Below are 19,677 nucleotides of genomic sequence, written 5' to 3'. Positions count from 1 at the left end.
CACCGACGTCACATGCTTCTCGCCAAGGATTGCAGAAATGACGTCCTCACTCCTCGCTCCATCACCAGGGAGTTGTGGTAAGTCTGGGGGGGGGGATTAAGGAGGGTGAGGGGGTTTAAATTTTTTTTTGCACATATGTACATATACCCAACTCATTGGATTTTTTTTATGTCCATATTGGCCGCAAGTGGGACCCCCTTTCGGACATAAAAAATATGAACATAAAATTTTGCTCTGCACATCCCTAGTAAATATCATAATATCTGTGTAAGTTTGCTTTAAATGTTTTTTTTATTTGTGTTATTGTATCAGTTATGTATGTTTCTATGTATATTGCTTGGGGCCTTGATACAAGCGATTAATAAATGTTAATAAATACAAATTAACTTTGGATATGCATCAATGTTTTCAGTACAAAAATTGAATTTATCAATTCAGATTGGTGTTGTAGGCTACAAATATCAATTAAAGGTGAATTTTAAATCCTGGCACGCACATCAATTGGGAGGTACGCACATAAGTCAGGCTGGTGCATAATGACCACATTTTAAAAGCCGTCCAGATACGCATGTATCTCCCACTGGGCCCATATCGCAAAACTTTTCAAAAAAGGGGTGGAGCTTGGGACATTCAGGGCATGGCCAAGAGACGTGCTCAGAATTACTTATGTGCCTGGGTGTGCACTCTGGGCCAGTGTTGCCTAAGTTTACTTCTGCTATGGAGGGAGGTGCAAGTTAAAAATAAATTAGCATAACTGCGGTGATTTAAGGATCTGGGGTAAACTGGTTGGAGTGTAGGTTATCAAATCTGGGGGGTTTGGAGGACCTAGCTGTTAATTAGGTGAACTGGTGGTTAAACTGGTTAAACTGGCAATGGTGTGAACATGCACCACTTTTAAAATTCCCCGACTTACACAGTAGAAGCAGGATTTACGTGCCTATGCACATGTCCACTTAAAATTTGGCATGCATATGCATACGACCAGGCTATTTTATAACATGCACATATGTGCACTCACTCATTTATGTAATAAACAATCACCAAATCACGCCTACTAGCTATTAAGAGGTTGGCTTCTTGCCTCCCTCCCATGTGTATAGTTCTTAATCTTCGCTCACCCTCTTTATTTCCTACTCCCAGTTAAGGCTTCCTTGTTATAATGTAACTTTTATGCTCTCTAAATTGTCTCTTGTTGACTGGTTATTTATAGTTATTTATAGTTACTGCCTAGTTCGATGTAAACCGAGTTGATTTGATTTGTATCAAGAAAGTCTGTATATAAAAGCCTTCAATAAATAAATAAATAAATATATATGTGCTTGTATGTTATAAAATGATTGCATATCTTGGGTCATGCCAGCATGCATACATTTACAGTATATGCATCCATGCACTGGTTTGAAAGTTACCATCCCAATACTGGCAGCTTAGCAAAAAAATTGTATTTATTCCAGGAAAGTGCCATTACCAGCAAAGCAATTCAGGAACAGTATCTTAGAATATTGTTGACACACTAGATTATATAGGCAGCTACCTCCAATTGACATACTAATGAGCTAGTTTGTTTATTGACATAAGATTGTCCTAATTGGTTGGCATTATACTTTAATCTCATATATGCTAATAAGAGTAAACTCTTGTAAGTAATGTGATTTCTTGTAAATTGAATCCAGAAGGCAGGTACAAACTTAAGCCTGACCCCTAACATATTTTTTTACTTTTGGCATATAATCTAGTATTTCAGTATATTCTGGCATTTCAACAACCTTGGATAGTTTTTACAAGTTTGATCAGTGCAATTCCACAGCTCAGTCATAATAGCTTCATAAAAATCCTTTTCAAAGCACCCTTATATAGGGAAATTAAAGAAGTTACTGTATACTGATTAAATGATGGCTGCCCAAATTAATTTAATTGTAGTGATCGGTGTATCAAGGGATTCTTTATTGGAATTTGGGCAAATTCCAATAAAGAATCCCTTGATACACCGATCACTACTGTTTGTTCTGCTTTCCAGCATCATTGATCGGCTTCTGTTTTGCTTTTTGGGTCCTTCCAAGTTAATTTAATTGAAATTTCTGGTATGCAGAAAGTTTGAAAACTTGAAGAAAGTCAACAGACACTTAAGTCTACATATGTTACATTTCCCCAAAAATTTGACATTGACTCCCCTAGACCTTTTCAGTAAATACTTCATGGACATTCTTGAGATTCCTACAGATGCTGTACCAAGATTTAACAAAGTTTCTTATGTGCCAGAATGGGAAACAATTGGTAGATGGAGGGAAAAGATAGAGCAATAAACAGAAAGTGGAGAAACTATTATTAGATACTTTGAATCTGAATAGATTGTTGGAAAGTTCAAGAGTTAAAATATTCGACAAAGTCACTTCACTGGTCTATTTTGTCTTTCTTTAAGACCGTGATTCTATTATTTACTTGTTCTTTTGCAAGCAACATTAAATACTTCTTGGACAAAAGATCTGGATGACTATGTGTTTGGATGATGGACATGAGGATTGGTTGATAATTTGTCTGCCTAGTGCAAAGATTGCAGTCCTCATTTGTCACCTATATAGGATTGTAGAGAGTGCTGGAGAGAATCCATGTGGGTATCAGTGACAGGAAGATGCAGGATGAAGGTTCTGGAGATTAAATTTAGGATTTTAGATAGGAAATTGAGCAAATTTTGTGGTTGCTGTTTTAGTCCGTTGGGTAGGCAGGTGATACTATTATATTGGACTAGCTTAATAAATCTTAAGGTAGCCCATTCTAGCTCTAATTCTATCTCTTCTTGTAAACCCCCACCTATAGGAGGGGCTACATAAATAATACTACCTTTCAGTTTGGTGATTTAAAAAGAGCATGTGTAGCATGCCCAAACAACTAAAGGTTATTCCAGGGATGAGGAGAAGAGGCTGGAACAGAAAATAAAAATAATATAAAATAAAGTAAGCACACAATGCATTACTATTGCAAATAATGCAAACAAAATCAGTGCCTGTTCATTTACATAACACATTTGGAGTCTTATACTCAATAGGAAACAGAAGCTCATGCCATTATAGTAAAAAAAAAAATGTAATTAGAATTAGAGAATTAAGAAAATTAATTTGTTAGAATTATAACAGAAAACCACTACCTATCTCTAGAAAAATTTCAAAAGTGAGGGCTATCTTTTTTCGCTGTTGTGAGTTGAGGAAGTTCTTGGAGAAGAGGCAGTAAGTGCAAAGGAAGAGAGAGAGAAAAAATTCTAACCAAAGGGTTGATTTGAACAATGCAGCTAGCAGACACTGCAGTGTACAAATCAACTCCTCTTATTAGAATTTTCATCTCTTATAAAGTAAAAAATTATTTCATGATGTCAATTTTACAATAGATACCGCAACCCCAACCCACCTCCTGAAAACTCACCACAATCAAAGTGCCCCCTTACAATAGTCCATTTACATAAAGTATCAGACTGATAAAGAGGCTTTCTCGCTCCCCCCCAAACTCCTGATGTTCACCAGACTCCTGCACCTACCAAGGAGCCATTGCAAAGCAGCACACACAAGATATGTGCATAGGTTATAAAATAGTACACATATTTAGGCATGCGCATGGACCTTTTAAAATCTACCCATGTATGAGCACATGAGCAGCAGTTGAAGCTTCTGTGTGCATGTCACAGTGTCTGAAAAAGTGTGTGCCAGTGTGTGTGTGTGTGTGTGTGTGTGTGTGTGTGTGTGTGGAGAGGGAATAGAACTGGAGGGGGTCATTGAGTGAGAGACAGAATCTGGCTTGTGATTTTCAGTTCAGTTTTTGTCTGCACATTTCTACTTATAGTTTATGGTCTCTTTATTCTGTATTCAGTGAGAGTCTGTGCTCTGCATGTGTGACTAAGGTGAGGTATTCTCTGTAGTTTCTGTGTAGCAATCTATAACAGCCTGACTTATTCTGTTTTCCTAACAGGATGTGTACATTGATGTTTTTGAGCCTGAAGTAATATTTGGAGTGTTGCATAGAGTTCTTACTCTGTGAGTGCTGGCAGTCAGTGCTGTTTTGGAATGGCAGGTTTAGTATATTGTAATTGTAATTCAGTTTACTTATGGCTTTCTGTGGGCCAAGTCCAAACCCTACACACTTTACAACAGAACTGATCCCATATGGGTTCCAAGTTCTTTTGTGGGCTTTTCTTATTGGTACTACAGCAATGTATGTATATATAATAAGTGATCATTTTATCTCAGAAGACTGTATTTTGAATATCCTTTTTCATTTAAAATCTGTTATGATAAATGCATAGTTATTAATTGTGTGTGTTGTGTCTGAGTGTGTGTGTGTGTGTGGGGGGGGGGGGGGGGGCGCAAGATTGCAAGATTCACCTAGGGTGCCACCTAATATCCTTGCATCAACCCTGAGAGAGTTCACCACACCCAAACCCTCTGCATCCACTCATCTCCCACTTCCCCAGGGGTCCAAATCCTGTGGTGCTATGTCAGGGTGAGCTTGGGCCTTCTTTTTAAGCAGGTGAGTAGCGCCCAAGCAATTAGGACTGTTTCGGCATCCTTAGACCGCCTTTTCTTGGTCTTTGATTACATCGCTTGGTACTCGATGATCTTCTCTCTCTCGGTACATAGTACAGGATAGCGGCTTACTGCTGAGACTTCTACCAGCAATGCTGTTTTTCTCAGAGGCAGGCCACCTCTGCCCACGGGCAGGAAGAACACCCTAGTGGTTTTCTAGCATCCGGTATTTTATTGGTAGGTCTGTGAATGAATAATTTTAATCTATGATTTATGCAAAGAATGAACATAAGAAATAATGCCATTAACTGTAAACGGAAAGTAAGAAATGGCAGTGGAGCTGGAGGTGGAGCTCCCTGTTCTGCTGCCCCTGCTCTTTGTTCTTTGGTGAGGAGATTCCATTTTTGGTTGTCAGAGTCCAAAATAACCTATTCCTGGGCTGCTGAGACTATTTTCCATCTTCCTCTTTACATAGATATCAAATTGGTCCTCTTGATGGGTTTTCCTTTTAATTTCTGGGGAAAAAAAAAAAAAACAACCCAGAATAAAAAGGATACAACTTGACCTTTCTTTCTTCAAAGATGAGGTAAGAGTTATTACATTCACAAAAGTTACAAGTGGCCAATTTACTAATAAAAAGCAATTTTGTAATTTTGCAGTAAGAAAAGCAAAATGTCACAGCTTTATTGGATTAACTGACAGTAGAGAGTAAAATGTCACCAGCGTGTATAGGAAAGCAAGTATGAGTTGGCTTCAGTTGTTCTCCACCCCCCTCCCTTTTTTTTTAACTTTAAATCTGTTTCAAAATCATGGCCTTGTTTTTCTTCAAATTCTTGCCACAGGCTACACTTTTTTTTTTTAACTTGTATTTTTTTTTCCTGCAAATATAAAATAAGTACCAAGCACCATTCTGAGATCTAGCTGAGAACAGAAGACGATTATTTATTCTTACTGCGGTCTGAGCTCGTTCTTGATGCAGAAAAGAAAGCGTTTACCCATCAGATGGACACCTATTAGTTGAACATGCACTGTTTGGGGAAACTCTCCTGCTGAAGCAGGCTGCTTCTTCTAATTTCGGAAGATGCTGTAAGAAAGGACGCGAGCTTAGAAGTAGAACTGCAACCGGGGAGGAATCGGAAGGATGGGCAATGGGTGACAGCCGGGATCAAGGGTAGAGGGGAGCTCAGCCACCTGAAAGAGAGGAAGGAGGATCGTTGTTTTTTTTTTTTTTTTCCAGTCGAATTCTTGTTTGGAGAAATCCCCACTGGCACCAGGGCTGGAAATGTCCTGGTGGGGGAGAGCAGCCCCGTGCCTTGTAGACGCTTTTAGCATGCAGCATTCTTACATAAGTTCCTACAGCCCCAGTGGTGTGATTAGGATGCTTTTCGCCCCTGCCATAAATACATTTCACCAAAGACACCTTCTACCCTTTGACATGTCATCTTTCTTGGGGAGACGGCAGGGTAAAAAAAAAAAATAAATAACCCAACGCCTTGTGACCTCCTCCGGCGGAGTAAGTGAGCGCAGCCTGGTCCCGGTGCCAGCCCCCAGGGCGGGCAGCGAGCGAGCCGGCACCGGAGGAGAGCGCGCCGGGGAGGGGGGGGGGGGCAGCGCGCGGGGGACGCCCCCGCCCCTTTCCTCGCTATAAAACCCGCGCTCGCCTCGCCGTCTGCTGCTCTGTGACTCTCGCCGCCTGGCACTGGCGCGTTCGCTGCCGTCTCCAGCTTTTCCCATTTTTCAGTCTAGCCGCCCCCCCCCCCCTCCCTCCCCCTCTCTCTCCCTCCCCTCCCCTCCCCTCCATCTATTGGATTCGGAGGGCTTGGCTCTCCCGCGCTCCCCTTTTATAAAGGCGCTTTCCGTGGGTGCCGCGCTACAGAAGAGCGTCTGCCACTCCGGGCACGGCCACGGCACCCAAGGAGAGTTGAGTCACTTCAGCCCTGCCCTTCCTGAAAATTCCCTCCTTTCTTTCTTCGGCGTTTGAGTTCCAACTTGGGTGGCTAAGTAAAGTGTCCGGGAGGCTTTTGCTGTATTGTTTCCCTTCAGTGCCAGTCTCTCTCTCTCTCTCTCTCTCTCTCTCTCTCTCTCTCTCTCTCTCTCTCTTTTTAACACCTGGTCAAGCCCCTCCAGGTCTCTTCCTCGGACCTACCCCACCCTCCCCACCCCACACCCCCCCCGATCGGTCCCAGAGAGAAGATGGACCCGGCCCCCCACTTCCCGAACCAGAGCGCCGGCCCCCGGGACCTCAACCTCTCCCTGGCGCCGGCGGAGGAGGACGAGCCCTTCCTGGGCATCGGCGTGGACAACTTCCTCACCCTGGTGGTCTTCGGGCTCATCTTCGCCATGGGGGTGCTGGGCAACTCGCTGGTCATCACGGTGCTGGCGCGCAGCAAGCCGGGCAAGGCGCGCAGCACCACCAACATCTTCATCCTGAACCTCAGCATCGCCGACCTGGCCTACCTGCTCTGCTGCATCCCCTTCCAGTCCACCGTCTACCTGCTGCCCACCTGGGTGCTGGGCGCCTTCATCTGCAAGTTCATCCACTACTTCTTCACCGTCTCCATGCTGGTCAGCGTCTTCACCCTCTCGGCCATGTCGGTGGACCGCTACGTGGCCATCGTGCACGCCCGCCGGTCCTCCTCAGTCCGCGTGGCCCGCAACGCCCTGCTGGGCGTCGGCCTCATCTGGGCGCTCTCCATCGCCATGGCCTCGCCGGTGGCTTACAACCAGCGCCTGATCTACCGCGTGGGCAACCTGACCTTCTGCTGGGAGCAGTGGGCCAGCCTCGGGCACAAGAAGATCTACGTGGTGTGCACCTTCGTCTTCGGCTATTTGCTGCCCCTGCTTCTCATCTCCTTTTGCTACGCTAAGGTAGAGTGGGTGCGAGTGCTTTTTGCGGGCTTGGGGGGTTTGGGGTTTGTTTTTGGATAGAGGACTTCCCAAACACCTCGGGGAGGACAGGTGAATACGCTACTTGTTGACATGCTGGAAGTCAAAAGCGCCCACTTAAAAAGTACAGCAAAATAAATCGTTCGTTTAATGCCCCTGGTCAGCAGCAAGTGTGGGGGGAAAAGACCCAGGCAGGGTGTCTCTTGCTTTGCTGCTTTCGACGGCTAAATAACGCCCTGCAGCTTGGTGATCTGAGGCTCCTGGGAGGTAGTGAGACCCTGGCGCCTGGTGTGCGAGCTGGGATTCTTTGGCGATAAAGGTCTCCAGGCTGAGTAGATTCAAATGCTAAAATTTACAGAGAGTTAGAGTAGATTTTTTTTTTTTTTTGCCACGTTTAACCTGCACGATCAAATCTTGACCTCATTGATTTTTTGTGGGAGAAAAGACCTTTTAGTAATGTGGCGATTCACTCTGGAAATGGAGAAAAAATGTGAGTGATCGGCTCCCTTTCACTTGACTTACTCTAGGTTTATGAAGTTTAGGAGGTGAAAGGGAATTAGCTGTGGAGGTGACAAGAGTTTTCTGAGTCCAAACTTGCAAAAGGTAAATTCTATGTGAAAAGAGGCACCTCCTCGAAAATATATTAACTTACCCCAAAATATTTGGAACTTATATGTGTGGGTGTTTTTATAATATTTGAATTTTTAAATTATTGTAAAAGCTCCCCTACTACCCTCAATGGAATAATTTATTGCATTGTCTTGTGGGCAGTAAAAACTGCAGAGAAGTGTGTCAGCTGTTAGCAGTTTTGCTGGCTGAATTCTCCCCTATGCTTTAAAATAAAGGATTTTCTGATAGTGATGAAAGTGTTGGCAATTGGTTCCAGATTTTCAAGACAGATTGATCCAGTCCTGGTTTTACCCCGCTGCATGCAAGTCTGCAATAGGGAAACAAGAACTACAAGTCCCTGCATGCAGTGATGTAAAAACCAGGATTGGATAAGAACATAAGAAAATGCCATACTGGGTCAGACCAAGGGTCCATCAAGCCCAGCATCCTGTTTCCAACAGTGGCCAATCCAGGCCATAAGAACCTGATCTGAAAATCTGGAGCCATTTGGCAACCAAGTTGGGGGGGGGGGGGGGGAGGGAGGCAAGATCGTATTCTTAGAAGTCTAAGGCTATAAATGATTAGGGAAAAAAAGGGTGAATGGCTTCTTTCAAAGTTGCCTTCAATTATTTTATCATTAGGGTACAAGGAAGTGAGAATATTAATAAACTAAACGGGCTGTGGGCTGATTCCAATTAATCTCCTTGGTGGGTGCATGAAGTGTTAAGGCTGCAGAATACCATTTCCCAATATGAGTGGCATGGTCAAGGTTCCTGCTCCTGTTTTGCATACATGGATAATCCCATAATGTGATCACACTTTAGCTTATTATAATAGCAATGATCGTCACCAGACAGTGCAATTATCTGTCTCACAGGTCCAGGCAGGATACCCACCCATACCCACTGCCAGCGAATGCGCAATCCATATAAGCAGTGTTGCCTCAGCATGTGCTGTGGGTCTTTCTTTCCTTTTTCCTTCTGCTGAGAACCGGAGGAAAAAGGGCAGAATTTCAACTCTGATTCTCAGAACGAGATTGTCCTCTGTCTGTGAAAGGGTGGAAAGGAACCACCATTGCCAGATTCCTGCAGGGCTGCCTCTTATCCCCAGGTGCCCTGAACTGGCAGATCCATTACTGGGGTTTGCCCCATTGCATGAATGGAGCTGCAGTTCCGCTTTTGTTAAATGGGAACATCAGAAGTTTAAATCTGTGCATGCATGCAGTGGGGGAAGAAAGAATTGGATCGGGCCATTGTATTTGGCCTGGGATGAGATGGCCATCCCACGCCATTGGCAGATCCTTCATTGTGGTGCATTTGTTTATTAATGGTCCTCTGATACCCCTTTGAGTAGAGAGCATTTAAGGTAAGTTAGTCTGTTAAACCGTGCAGTCTTCGAAATGCATATTTATAGTGCCCCAAAGCTTGATGGATTTTTTTGTGTGCAGTGCAGTTCTGGTTGATCATAGTAATGCACCCCTATTCCCCGAACTCAAATTATAAGCCTTTTTAAATTAAGCAAAAGTATTACCACTTATACAAATGAGCAGGAATAATCTTTTTCATTCATACCTGCTTAAATCGCAATGAAGCTATGCATTTTAAAACTACCTTTTCAAGTCTTGAAAAGGTAGTTTTAAAATGCAAAGGTTTATAATTTGAGTTCGGGGAATAGGGGTGCATTACTATGATCAACCAGAACTGCACTGCACACAAAAAAATCCATCAAGTCTTAAGTACAGCTGTTCTGTGAGCTTTTTAATTGGCAGGCCTTCTTCAGGAGGCTAAGGGCTTCTGCACAGCATGTGCGGAAATGTGGAAAGCTGTTGCATTTCACTGTTCCACAAGATGATTTATGTCAATGTGCATGAAACAGGCAGCCTCAGACTCCCCTTTCTGAGTTTACAAGGAAAGGTAGCAAAGGGTAGCCCCGGAATGGATAATTTTATATCTGAAAACCACTTTCCCTGAGAGAAACATTGAAAAGAACCTGCCGATTCCATCAGTTTGCAAATAATGTCCCCTGGGGGTGACGGCTGGGGGGGGGGGGGGGTACGGACATGCATTCATTTGCAACAAAAGGGGGACATTTTAATGAAATTTCCCAGTTTTTGTTTCAATCCATTTAAAAAAAAAATGAAATGAAAAAAAAATGATGAGCAAAACTTGCTCATGAGGCATAGCCTAGTGGTTACAGCAGCTGATTTTAAACCAAGTCAAATCCCACTGCTACTCCTTAGGCAAGTCACTTTACCCTCCATTGCCTTAGGTACAAACTTAGATTGTGAGTCCTTTGGGGGACAGAGAAATAACTACAGTACCTGAATGTAATCTGCTTTGAAGTGCCAAAAAGTGGACTATAAAAATCGGATAAATTAGTGCAGTCACCGCCAGCACAAAAAAAAAAAAAATAAGCAAACTCAAAATGCTCCTGTGCTGCCCAACCCTCTTACTCTGTAGTGGAAAATGTGTTCCTGGGGCAGGCGCTATCCAAAGCTGCTGCTGCTGCTATGGGAAATGATGCTGGCAGATTGAGACCAGCACCGCTGTTACTTTTCGCTCCTCAGATTGGTGCTGGTTTGAGCATAACACGAGCCATTTTGCATCGTAAAAATTAAGAATGATGCTGGCCACGCTCTGCTGGTGCCATTCCCGGTAGCAGCAGTGAACTATAAGCTCACCATTTTTTTTTTTTTTTGCTTTGTTTTATTTGCTTTGTTTTGATTTTTAAAGTTTAATTTGTTGGTTTGTTTTTTTTAATTTTCAAGAAATGAAATAAAACAAAAAGTCTGAGCACACCCCTATGGGTGGTTCCGGAGGTAAATGGTGCGGTCAGTACTATTGTCATTCTATCTCTTTGTCCCATTATTTTTCTCCTCTCCTCCTCCTCCATTTGCTCTGCGCTCCATCGACACACAATGCCCCTTCGCACCCTGAACCCAGCTCTCCTCCATTCTCCCCTGCCATCCTCTTTCTGCTTTACTTTTATGCATCTCTAATTTGACTTATCCTAGTTGTTTGCATGCTGCTTCTTATTGTGGTCTTCTCCATCATCCCATCTATCTATTCTCCTCTCCCACGCTGTTCAGCTTCCCTATGTGCAGATGCACTTCTGTGTCCCCCTTTCATCCATCAGTGCATGCCCGTTCCTCACCCCCGTGCTCCCCATTTCCAAGCTGTTTTTTCTCTCCCCTAGCTCAGCTTACCTCAGCTACCCCTTCCTTCTCTGAATCCCCATCTTTCTCTTCCTCTCTCCAGCCCACTTCTCCATCTTCACTCCTTTCCCCGAAGTTTAGCCTGACGTTACCTTCCTTCTTTCTTCCAAGCCTAACAGTTCCTTTCTCCGCTTTCCCACCTCTGGCTTATTATCTCCTGCTCCTGCCCAGCAGGTTGCTTCTTTCTTTCCTTGCCGCTCTTCCCTATTCATTTCCCATCCCTCACTGTCTCTGTTCCTTCCCCTCTTTCTTGCCATCCCCTCACTGCTATCTTGTTTTCTTCCTTCCCTTAATCTTTCTTCCCACTCTCCCCCTTCTTTTTCCCATCGTTACTCTTCCCTTTTCTTTTCTCCCTCACTGCTTTTCCCTCCCACACCTTCCCACCTCCCTTTCACCTCCCCCCCCCCCCAGCCTGCTCCAGCGCATTCCCTCCTCAAGACCCTCTACCCACGATTGCCCTGTGCTGCTGTTGCTGTTCCCAGTTTGGCTCTTGGCAGCTCTTCGAGGAAGGCCGCGCGGTTCCCACAGTCCCGTGCTGTTATCACATACTTGCCAGCAAATGTCCTCGAGAACATCACAGCTCAAAGTTTAAAAACCGTGCAGGCAGAGTCTAATTAGTAGCAGCGGCACCATCACCATAGGGCAGGGGTCAGGAACCTTTTTGGCTGAGAGAGCCATAAACGCCACATATTTTAAAATGTAATTCCATGAGAGCCATACAATATGTTTAAAACTAAATACAAGTAAATGTGTGCATTTTATGTAAGATCACACTTTTAAAGTACAATAAGTCTCTGAAAATATTACACCAGGCCTTAAGACACCAATACATCTCCTATTAGGAAAACGGACCAAGTCAGGCTGCTATAGAGTCCTACACAGAAACTACACGCCAGCAGAAAACCTCACCTGAATCACGTGCTGACCCTCACCTAACATAGAATAAAGAGACCAAAATGCATAACTAGAAGCATGCAGACAAAAACTGAATTGGAAACTGCAACAAGCCAGGGTCTCTGTATGCAGTGTAACAAAGAAAAAAGAGACATCACCCATCCTTATAAAACAAATCAAGAAATATAAAATCATCAGCAGTAAAACTGTACTAACAAAAAGAACATATTTCGAAACAGCTGATGAGTGGAATATCCAATAATTAAAAACTCATATAAAAAATTTCCAGATACCCAGTAATGAAAAATAATAAGGATACAAAAATGTTTTTGCTCTGCATACCTGGGAACGTTTGATATCCAGGTGTCCTGAGATTGTTCTGAATTAGCAGGAGGAGGGGTGGTTTGCTTGGAACTTTCTCCTCTCTCAGTCACATACCAGCGCTCTCTCTCACACTGGCTCTCAATTACACACCTATACACACATGCTCTCAGTCACTCACATATACACATGCTTTTCCTCTTTCACTTATATAGGCTCTTAATTACACATTTACACACATGCTGTCTATCTTTTCATGCTTACACACACACACACAGGCTTTCAATCACATAAATACATGCTGTCTTTTTCTCTCACACACAGACTCTCATTCACATGCTAATAAACATGTCCTCTCTTTCTCTCATTTACACACAGGCTCTCAATCACATACTCACATGCACCATCACCTAAACCAGCTCTCAATCACACACAGACATACATGCTCTCTCTTATTTATACACACAGGCTCTTAATCATACATACACATGATTTCTCTCACACACAAAGGATCTCAATCATACACAGATACTCTTTCACACAAACAGGTTTTCAATCACAAACTTACACATACAGGTTCCCAATCGTAAACTTACATTCATGCTCTCTCTCTCTCACAGGCAGGCTCTCAATCACAGACATACTCTCTTTCACATGTACAAGCTCTCAATCATTCACATACATGCAATCTCTCACTCACACACACAGGATCTCAAACACACATGCTTGCTCGCTCATTCACTCTATCTCTCCCCCACCCCGGGAACTCGCGGCAGCAGCAGCCTCCTCCCAACGCTAACCTCCTTCTTTTTCAGCCCTTGCGGAGGAGGAGTCCCATTGGCGGCGGGGGTTGACGCTCTTCTTTATTTTCCTCCGAGCCGCGCTGCACAGTCTTCTTTCCGTCGGACCGACGCTGACCACACTAGCGTGGTCTCTTCTTCCCGCGCACACACCCGATGCTCACCACTTCCTCTTCCGGGCCGCGGGGGGGGGGGGGGCGGGGGGCGGGAAGAAGAGAGCATGCCGGTGCCGCCGACTCCAGCTATTCTGCAGCGTTCCGTCCGGGCTGACAGCATTTTAAGCCCGGGCGGAGGAGGACCGGGGAGCAGCTGGGTCAGTGGGGGACTGGAAAGTGTGGCGACACACTGATTTAGATTTGTCTGCGAGCCAGATGCAGCCATCAAAAGAGCCATATCTGGCTCGCGAGCCATGGGTTCCCGACCCCTGCCATAGGGAGTGGGGAGTGAATGGTTGTATGACCCAGTAAGCAAGAAGGAGAGAAGAGAGTGAGCACTGGATTTGGCATGGAGTGAGGGGTGAGCAGGGGAGAGAGATAGAAAGAACTGGGAAGGGGAATAGGGGACCCGAGGAGAGAGTGGGTGCTGGGGGTCGGGGGAAGGGAGACCTCGGAGGAGTCATCCTATATTTCAACAGGCAAGGGCTCCTGTCCGTCTCTCTTCTTTCTCTACCATTGGCCCTCAATGTCTAAGCCCAGAAAAGCATTTGCGTGACTGAAGGAGTTGTTCCTAGTGCAAGGGTGCCAAAGCCACGTCCCATGGGCCTGATCCGGCCTGTCAAGCTTGTTTGGCCAGCCTACCACGCTTTTCTCTGATGTGACCATATCAGGTCTGCAGAGAAACTTCTTCTTATTTTTTTAATGCATGGTGGGGGCAGAAAGGTTGGGGAAGGGGGGAGTTTGTCAAGGCCCCCACCAGCATGAGCAGAGGCATTGGGTCTGACCCTTGAGGAAAGCTGCTGATGAGGATGTCTAATAAATGTTTTAAAAGACCACTTTAAATAAGAAAGAGTCAGATTTTCGATCCTCCTTCAGTTTAAATCTGCTGTCAGTTCCTTTGTTGGTAAGAACAACAAACTCATAATGCCTGGGTATTCATAGTGACGAGATTATTCAATTTACAGAATAAGCTTGAATAAGAGTGACATCCTAAGGACACAAAATAAAAGGTCTCATAATTGTCCAGAAAAGGCCACTCTTTTTTAAATATATTATTGCTCCATCTCGTCATTCAAAAGTGCTCTTTTTATTTCCCTTCTATTTTGTACCTCATATTGTAATGTGTCTGTCTGCCTCCGGTTGCACATTTATTTAGAAACGACGGTTTCTGACCTAGTGGGATATGTTTTCAAATGATTGGTTCAGACTTAGGTGTGTAAAATAAGTAATTACATGCCTAACTTGGCCCTACAAGCACTTTGAGCCCGTTAAAATTATGCACAAATTTCATTATCTGCATGGTAAAGCACATGCTAAATATTTACACATTTTTTATTTATTTTATTTATCCATTCTTTCGGCACATCAGAACAGATTACATTCAGGTACTGTAGGAACTTCTCTATCTCCAGAGGACTTACAATCTAAGGGGTATATTTACTAAGCTGCATAATGGCGAGACCATGCTTTAAATGCTGTTTAATGCGCGTTATCACCATATCATGGCGATAGCATGTGATATTGCGCGTACTATAAATTATTTCCTCCCCTATGTATATTAGTTGCTTTTATGCACTTGCAGGCATTAAAGCAACAAATGCATGCAAAGCAGCTAATTACTAGTCAGTCTAATGCAAATGCAGTAATGCGGCTGGCTAAAAGACCCCACAGGCTTGTTATTGTATTACCTTTGAAGGAGGTGTAGTTATTTTTACTGGGGACCTCAGGATGCTAACGTGCATCCTGCAGTTTCTGGGATGCCTCCTAAAAAGATCTGTTAAGAATGAAAGAAATTGCCATGCTGGGTCAGACCAAGTGTCCATCAAGCCCAGCATCCCGTTTCCAACAGAGGCCAAACCGGGCCACAAGAACCTGGCACCCCCCAAAAAAAAATACCTCCTACTATAAAAATATCCCCCCCGAGAGAGGTTCTAGTGAGACCCCCTCCATCCGCACTGCTGGCTTTCAAGCCCTGATATGTTTTAAAAAAATAAAATTTATTTATTTATTTATTTATTTATTTATTTATTTATTATTTTTATTATACCGAGTTTCATGATAGGAATCACATCAACCCGGTTTACAATTAACAATGTGAGTAAAGGCAGAGAGTAACATAGTAAAACATTTCCCAATTCAACGTCACATATAGAATGAAACTTAACAGATATAATAACAATATTTAGGATGTGAGAAAGTTACAAAAAACAAGGAAAAATAACTAGGATCTGAAAGGGGGAGGAAATTGAAGGAAGAATATTAACATTTTAGCCAACTGTATCAATTATGAAAATGAAAACTCATGTGGCAAAGCTCAGATCCCCAACCACCGATTAAATTCAAAATTGCCCCTTCCCACCTCAGACCCTCCCCCTACCAAAAACAACCCCTTTGCATCAGGCTCCCCACTACGCTTCCCAAGAAACAAAAAAAGCCCCCGTGGTCTAGGCGGGTCCCCAGACAGGAACTTTCAAATGGGCGCACGGGTACACATTATAGATGTGTATATGGGAGCTTGGCCAGATACATGGCAATTTTATGTCCTGTGCGCACATTCGCACACATATTATAAAATAGCCCTGGCACATGTAAATGTGCTCTTAATTTTAAGCTTGTACACGCACACTAGCAAAAGGTGGCTTTGGACTGCGCAAGTGAGGGAATTTTATAACAAACACGCCTTCAAGACATGACCAGTTTCACCAGTTCAGCCACCAATTTGCCCAGTCTAGAGCTAGGTCCTCTAAACGCCCTTGGTTCTTTAGTTTGCATGCTCTCGTTAACCCACACCCCTCAAACACTTCATAGATGCCTGGAAATAGTTTTATTAAAACTTGCATTCACCCGTAGCAGAAGTAACTTTGCGCTGAAGTATACCTGGGTGCACACCCAGGCTCTTAGTTGCTTACCCTGGCTGTGTCTCCCCATGTAAATGCAAGGTAAGCTACCAAGTGTGCATATCGTTCATTTGCATGGGACAACACACCCAGGTGTGGGGGGGGGGCAGTGGCAGCAGGAGAAGCCACAGGGCCACCAGTGGAGCCTAACCCACCAGAAGCCAAAGAAGGAGAAAGGCTGCAGACCACTGGCATCCAACCCGCCAGCGGTTGAAGAAGGATAGAGCTGCAGGCCGACCGGGCTCAACCTGGCAGCAGCCAAAGAAGGAGAGGCCCGTTATATGCGTGCGTGCATGTGCGCACTCCCATGCACAACTTCTGCCCCCCTCCCACCCAAGCAGGAAGATCGATGGGCTGTGGTGGAGCTCATCCCACCATGGCCCAAAGATAGCAGGAGGCCCATAGGACATGGAGGAACTCAACCCACCATGGCCTGAAGTGAACAGGAGACTATGTGTGTATGTGTATTTGAGTGAATGAGAGCCCGTGTGTGTCTGAGAGCCTGTGTGTGTGCATATGTGCGTGTCTGTGTGAGATCCTACGTGTTTGTGTTTGTGTGTGTGTGTGTGGGTCTGTGAGAGCATGTGTGCCTGTGAATGTGTCTATGTGAGAGCTTGTGTGTTTGTGTATGTTTGTGTGCCTGTGAGATCCTATGTGTCACATATAGACTCTCACAGGCATGCACACACACATAATATATCTGTAAGGGTGAGGAGAGGGAGCTTTTGTATGTTAGAGAGAGGGAGTGTGTGAGAGAATGAATGTGTTATTGTGCATGTGGTGAAAGAGAAGATAAAATGTCTTCAGTCCTACCTCCCTCAATCCTCTCAATCTCAAGTTGACTGGAAATCAGATTTCAGATATGAAGAGTAAAAGACTTTTAAAATTTTTATTAGTTTTAATTATTGAGTGTAATTTATGATTCTGCTCTTTCGAAACATTTAATTTTTTTGTGGGGGGAATAGAACATTTTTAATTATTTAATTTTTTATTCAACAAATGTTTTGAAATATTTTATTGGTGTTTCGGAAAAGTTTTATATTCTGTTCATTAACTGGTTTAAAATATTCTTTTATGAATATGATTTTACTATTATGAATGATTTATATTTCTTGATTTTATTATTTAATGTTTTATGAAGAATGGTACTGTTTCTGTTTTTTCATTGTTGCTCTGCATATAGAGGCTGGCTTGTTGGGGGTTGCAGATTAGTTCTCAGCACGTTTCTGTTGCTACCTTCTGATCTCTTTATTCTGATTTGATCAGGGTCTCTCTGTGTTCTGCACAGAGGTATTTTGTTGGCATGTAATTTCTGTGTAGAGCCTATGTGTCACATATAGGCTGTTACAGGCACGTACACACATGCACACACACACACACACACACACATGTATCTGTAAGGGTGAGGGAGAGGCAGCCTGTGTATGTTAGAGAGAGTGTAGGAGAGAATGAATGTGTCACTGTCTGTGTGTGTGAGAGAGAGAAGATAAAATTTGTGTGATTCTACCTCCTCCAATCCATGACAATCTCAGGGTGACTGGAAATCAGATCTGATTCACTCTCCCCGCCTCAGAACCCATGGATAGGGAAGACTATTGGATACTCTACACAAAGCTTACAGCCTTGCATACACGCCGCCTCCCAGCACATACACACACACACACTCCCACACCCCTTACAGACACACACAATTAAATTATGTATTTATAACAAATTTTACATGAAAAAGAGCATGGGGGAGCAGGCAGCAGGCCCCCCCAGGAAAGCCCCAGGTCTTACGCACGTCCCGGGGCTTTGCGCGAGCCAGCAGCCTATGCAAGATAGGCTCGGCACGCGCAGGGGGGGTTTGGGGTAGGTTTTCGGGGGTTACGCGTGTAACCTACACGAGTAACCCTTTGAAAATCTACCCCTGTATGCAATGAGATGCAAGGAACTAAATACATATATCCAAGAGAAGCAATGGAGGAAATGATAGATATATTCTGATACCTCAAAGTTATAAATAAGGTACAGGAAGCAAAGCTTTTGGTTTGAGATTCTCAATGACTTTCATTTATTTTAAGTAGTATTTGAAAATCTAACAGCAAGGCGGAAAATATGTATAGTACATGTATATAAATTATTTGCAGTTAGTTATGTCATTCAGTTGATCAAATAGATACACAAAATCTGTTCCTACCTTCAGAGCAAAGAAAGGAGCTGCTCATACTCCTAGCTAAGCAAGGGGGCTGCTCAAATTCAAATCTGACTCGTTCAGTATATAAATGAAAATCCATGACTAATAAACAAAAAATAAAAGTTGAGGGCTGCTCTAATACTTGGTGCAAGTAGTGAACTTATGGCCTGATTTACTAAGGCTTTTCTTCCATTCTGTGTCTATGGGAAAATGCTTAGTAAATAAGGCTCCAAATCTCCCAATTCTACAGAGCTACCCTTTTGTGGGGATCACATGGGAACATCCATGTGTGATCAATAAAGTTAAGTCTATCAGTGCCCTACTGCTGGACCACCATGCCATACGATATCACAATTGAAATCTTATTTGTTCCCATGCAGTCATGCAGAGCAGTTCTGTAGTAGGCCTACGTTTTTTTTTTCCAGGAAACATCGCACGTTGCTGATCCTGTTGCTCAGTGTAACTTCCATGGATGGTCCTTCTGTATCCTACAGTTCCCTCCATTATCTTTCTTCTGGCATCTTTTTGACTCAAAGAAAAGGGGAAAATCTAAGAGAGTTCATTTCTCTTGCTTCTGCAGTAAGAAGTTCTTAATGATTGTGTAACTATCCTGGCTGCTCTACTGAGCTCCAGCTCCTCATCCTGCACTAACTTGTTCTCTCCTGAAACACTGAGAACTCTCTAATGGGCTCACTAGAACTTTCTAAAATAATTCAGTATACCTCCTACTGGAGTGAAACATTCCTGTTCTTTGATAGAGGTGGCAACATCAGTCTTTTCCCCTGTACTAGGGGAATGGTTTGCCTTATATTAGGGCAGAGGGGGACTTATAAAGAAAAGTGAAACAACGAACACAAATGGATTAATAAACTTAAAAACTCCTAATTGAATCAGAGAAGCATGATGGCAGGAAAAGATTACATGGCCCACTTAGGGCCGCATTTTCTAAAGTATCGCAGGCCTGCGATACTTTAGGGAATGAGGGGCGGGGGGTGGGCCTGCGCTAGCCGGCAGTGATTGCACCGTCACGGTGCGATCGTTGCCGGTTTCACACCCAATAGCGCCACCATAGGAGGTGTAGTTATTGGGCGCGAACACGGACGCGAAAAAGGCCTTACCTTTTCTTCGTCCATGGCGTCTTCGCGGAGTCGGCCCCAGTGACGCCCCGACTCCTCCTCTTCCGGGGCTGACTCCGCCCCCATTTTGGTATCGCACGC

The 19,677-nt window shown here is 43.8% G+C and overlaps 1 protein-coding gene across 1 annotated transcript in view; it reads left to right on the top strand.

Annotated features, from left to right (window-relative positions):
* The first annotated feature begins 6,211 nt into the window (after positions 1-6,211).
* Positions 6,212-19,677, top strand: part of GALR1 (galanin receptor 1) — a 113,105-nt gene continuing 99,639 nt past the window's right edge. The window contains exon 1 of the mRNA XM_029590840.1: positions 6,212-7,376. Coding sequence (XP_029446700.1) covers positions 6,702-7,376 — 675 coding nt within the window. The 5' untranslated portion in view covers positions 6,212-6,701. The remainder of the gene's footprint in view (positions 7,377-19,677) is intronic.

Source organism: Rhinatrema bivittatum, chromosome 2, assembly GCF_901001135.1.
Source record: "Rhinatrema bivittatum chromosome 2, aRhiBiv1.1, whole genome shotgun sequence".
NCBI lineage: Eukaryota > Metazoa > Chordata > Amphibia > Gymnophiona > Rhinatrematidae > Rhinatrema > Rhinatrema bivittatum.
This window is presented reverse-complemented; position numbering and strand designations above follow the sequence as displayed.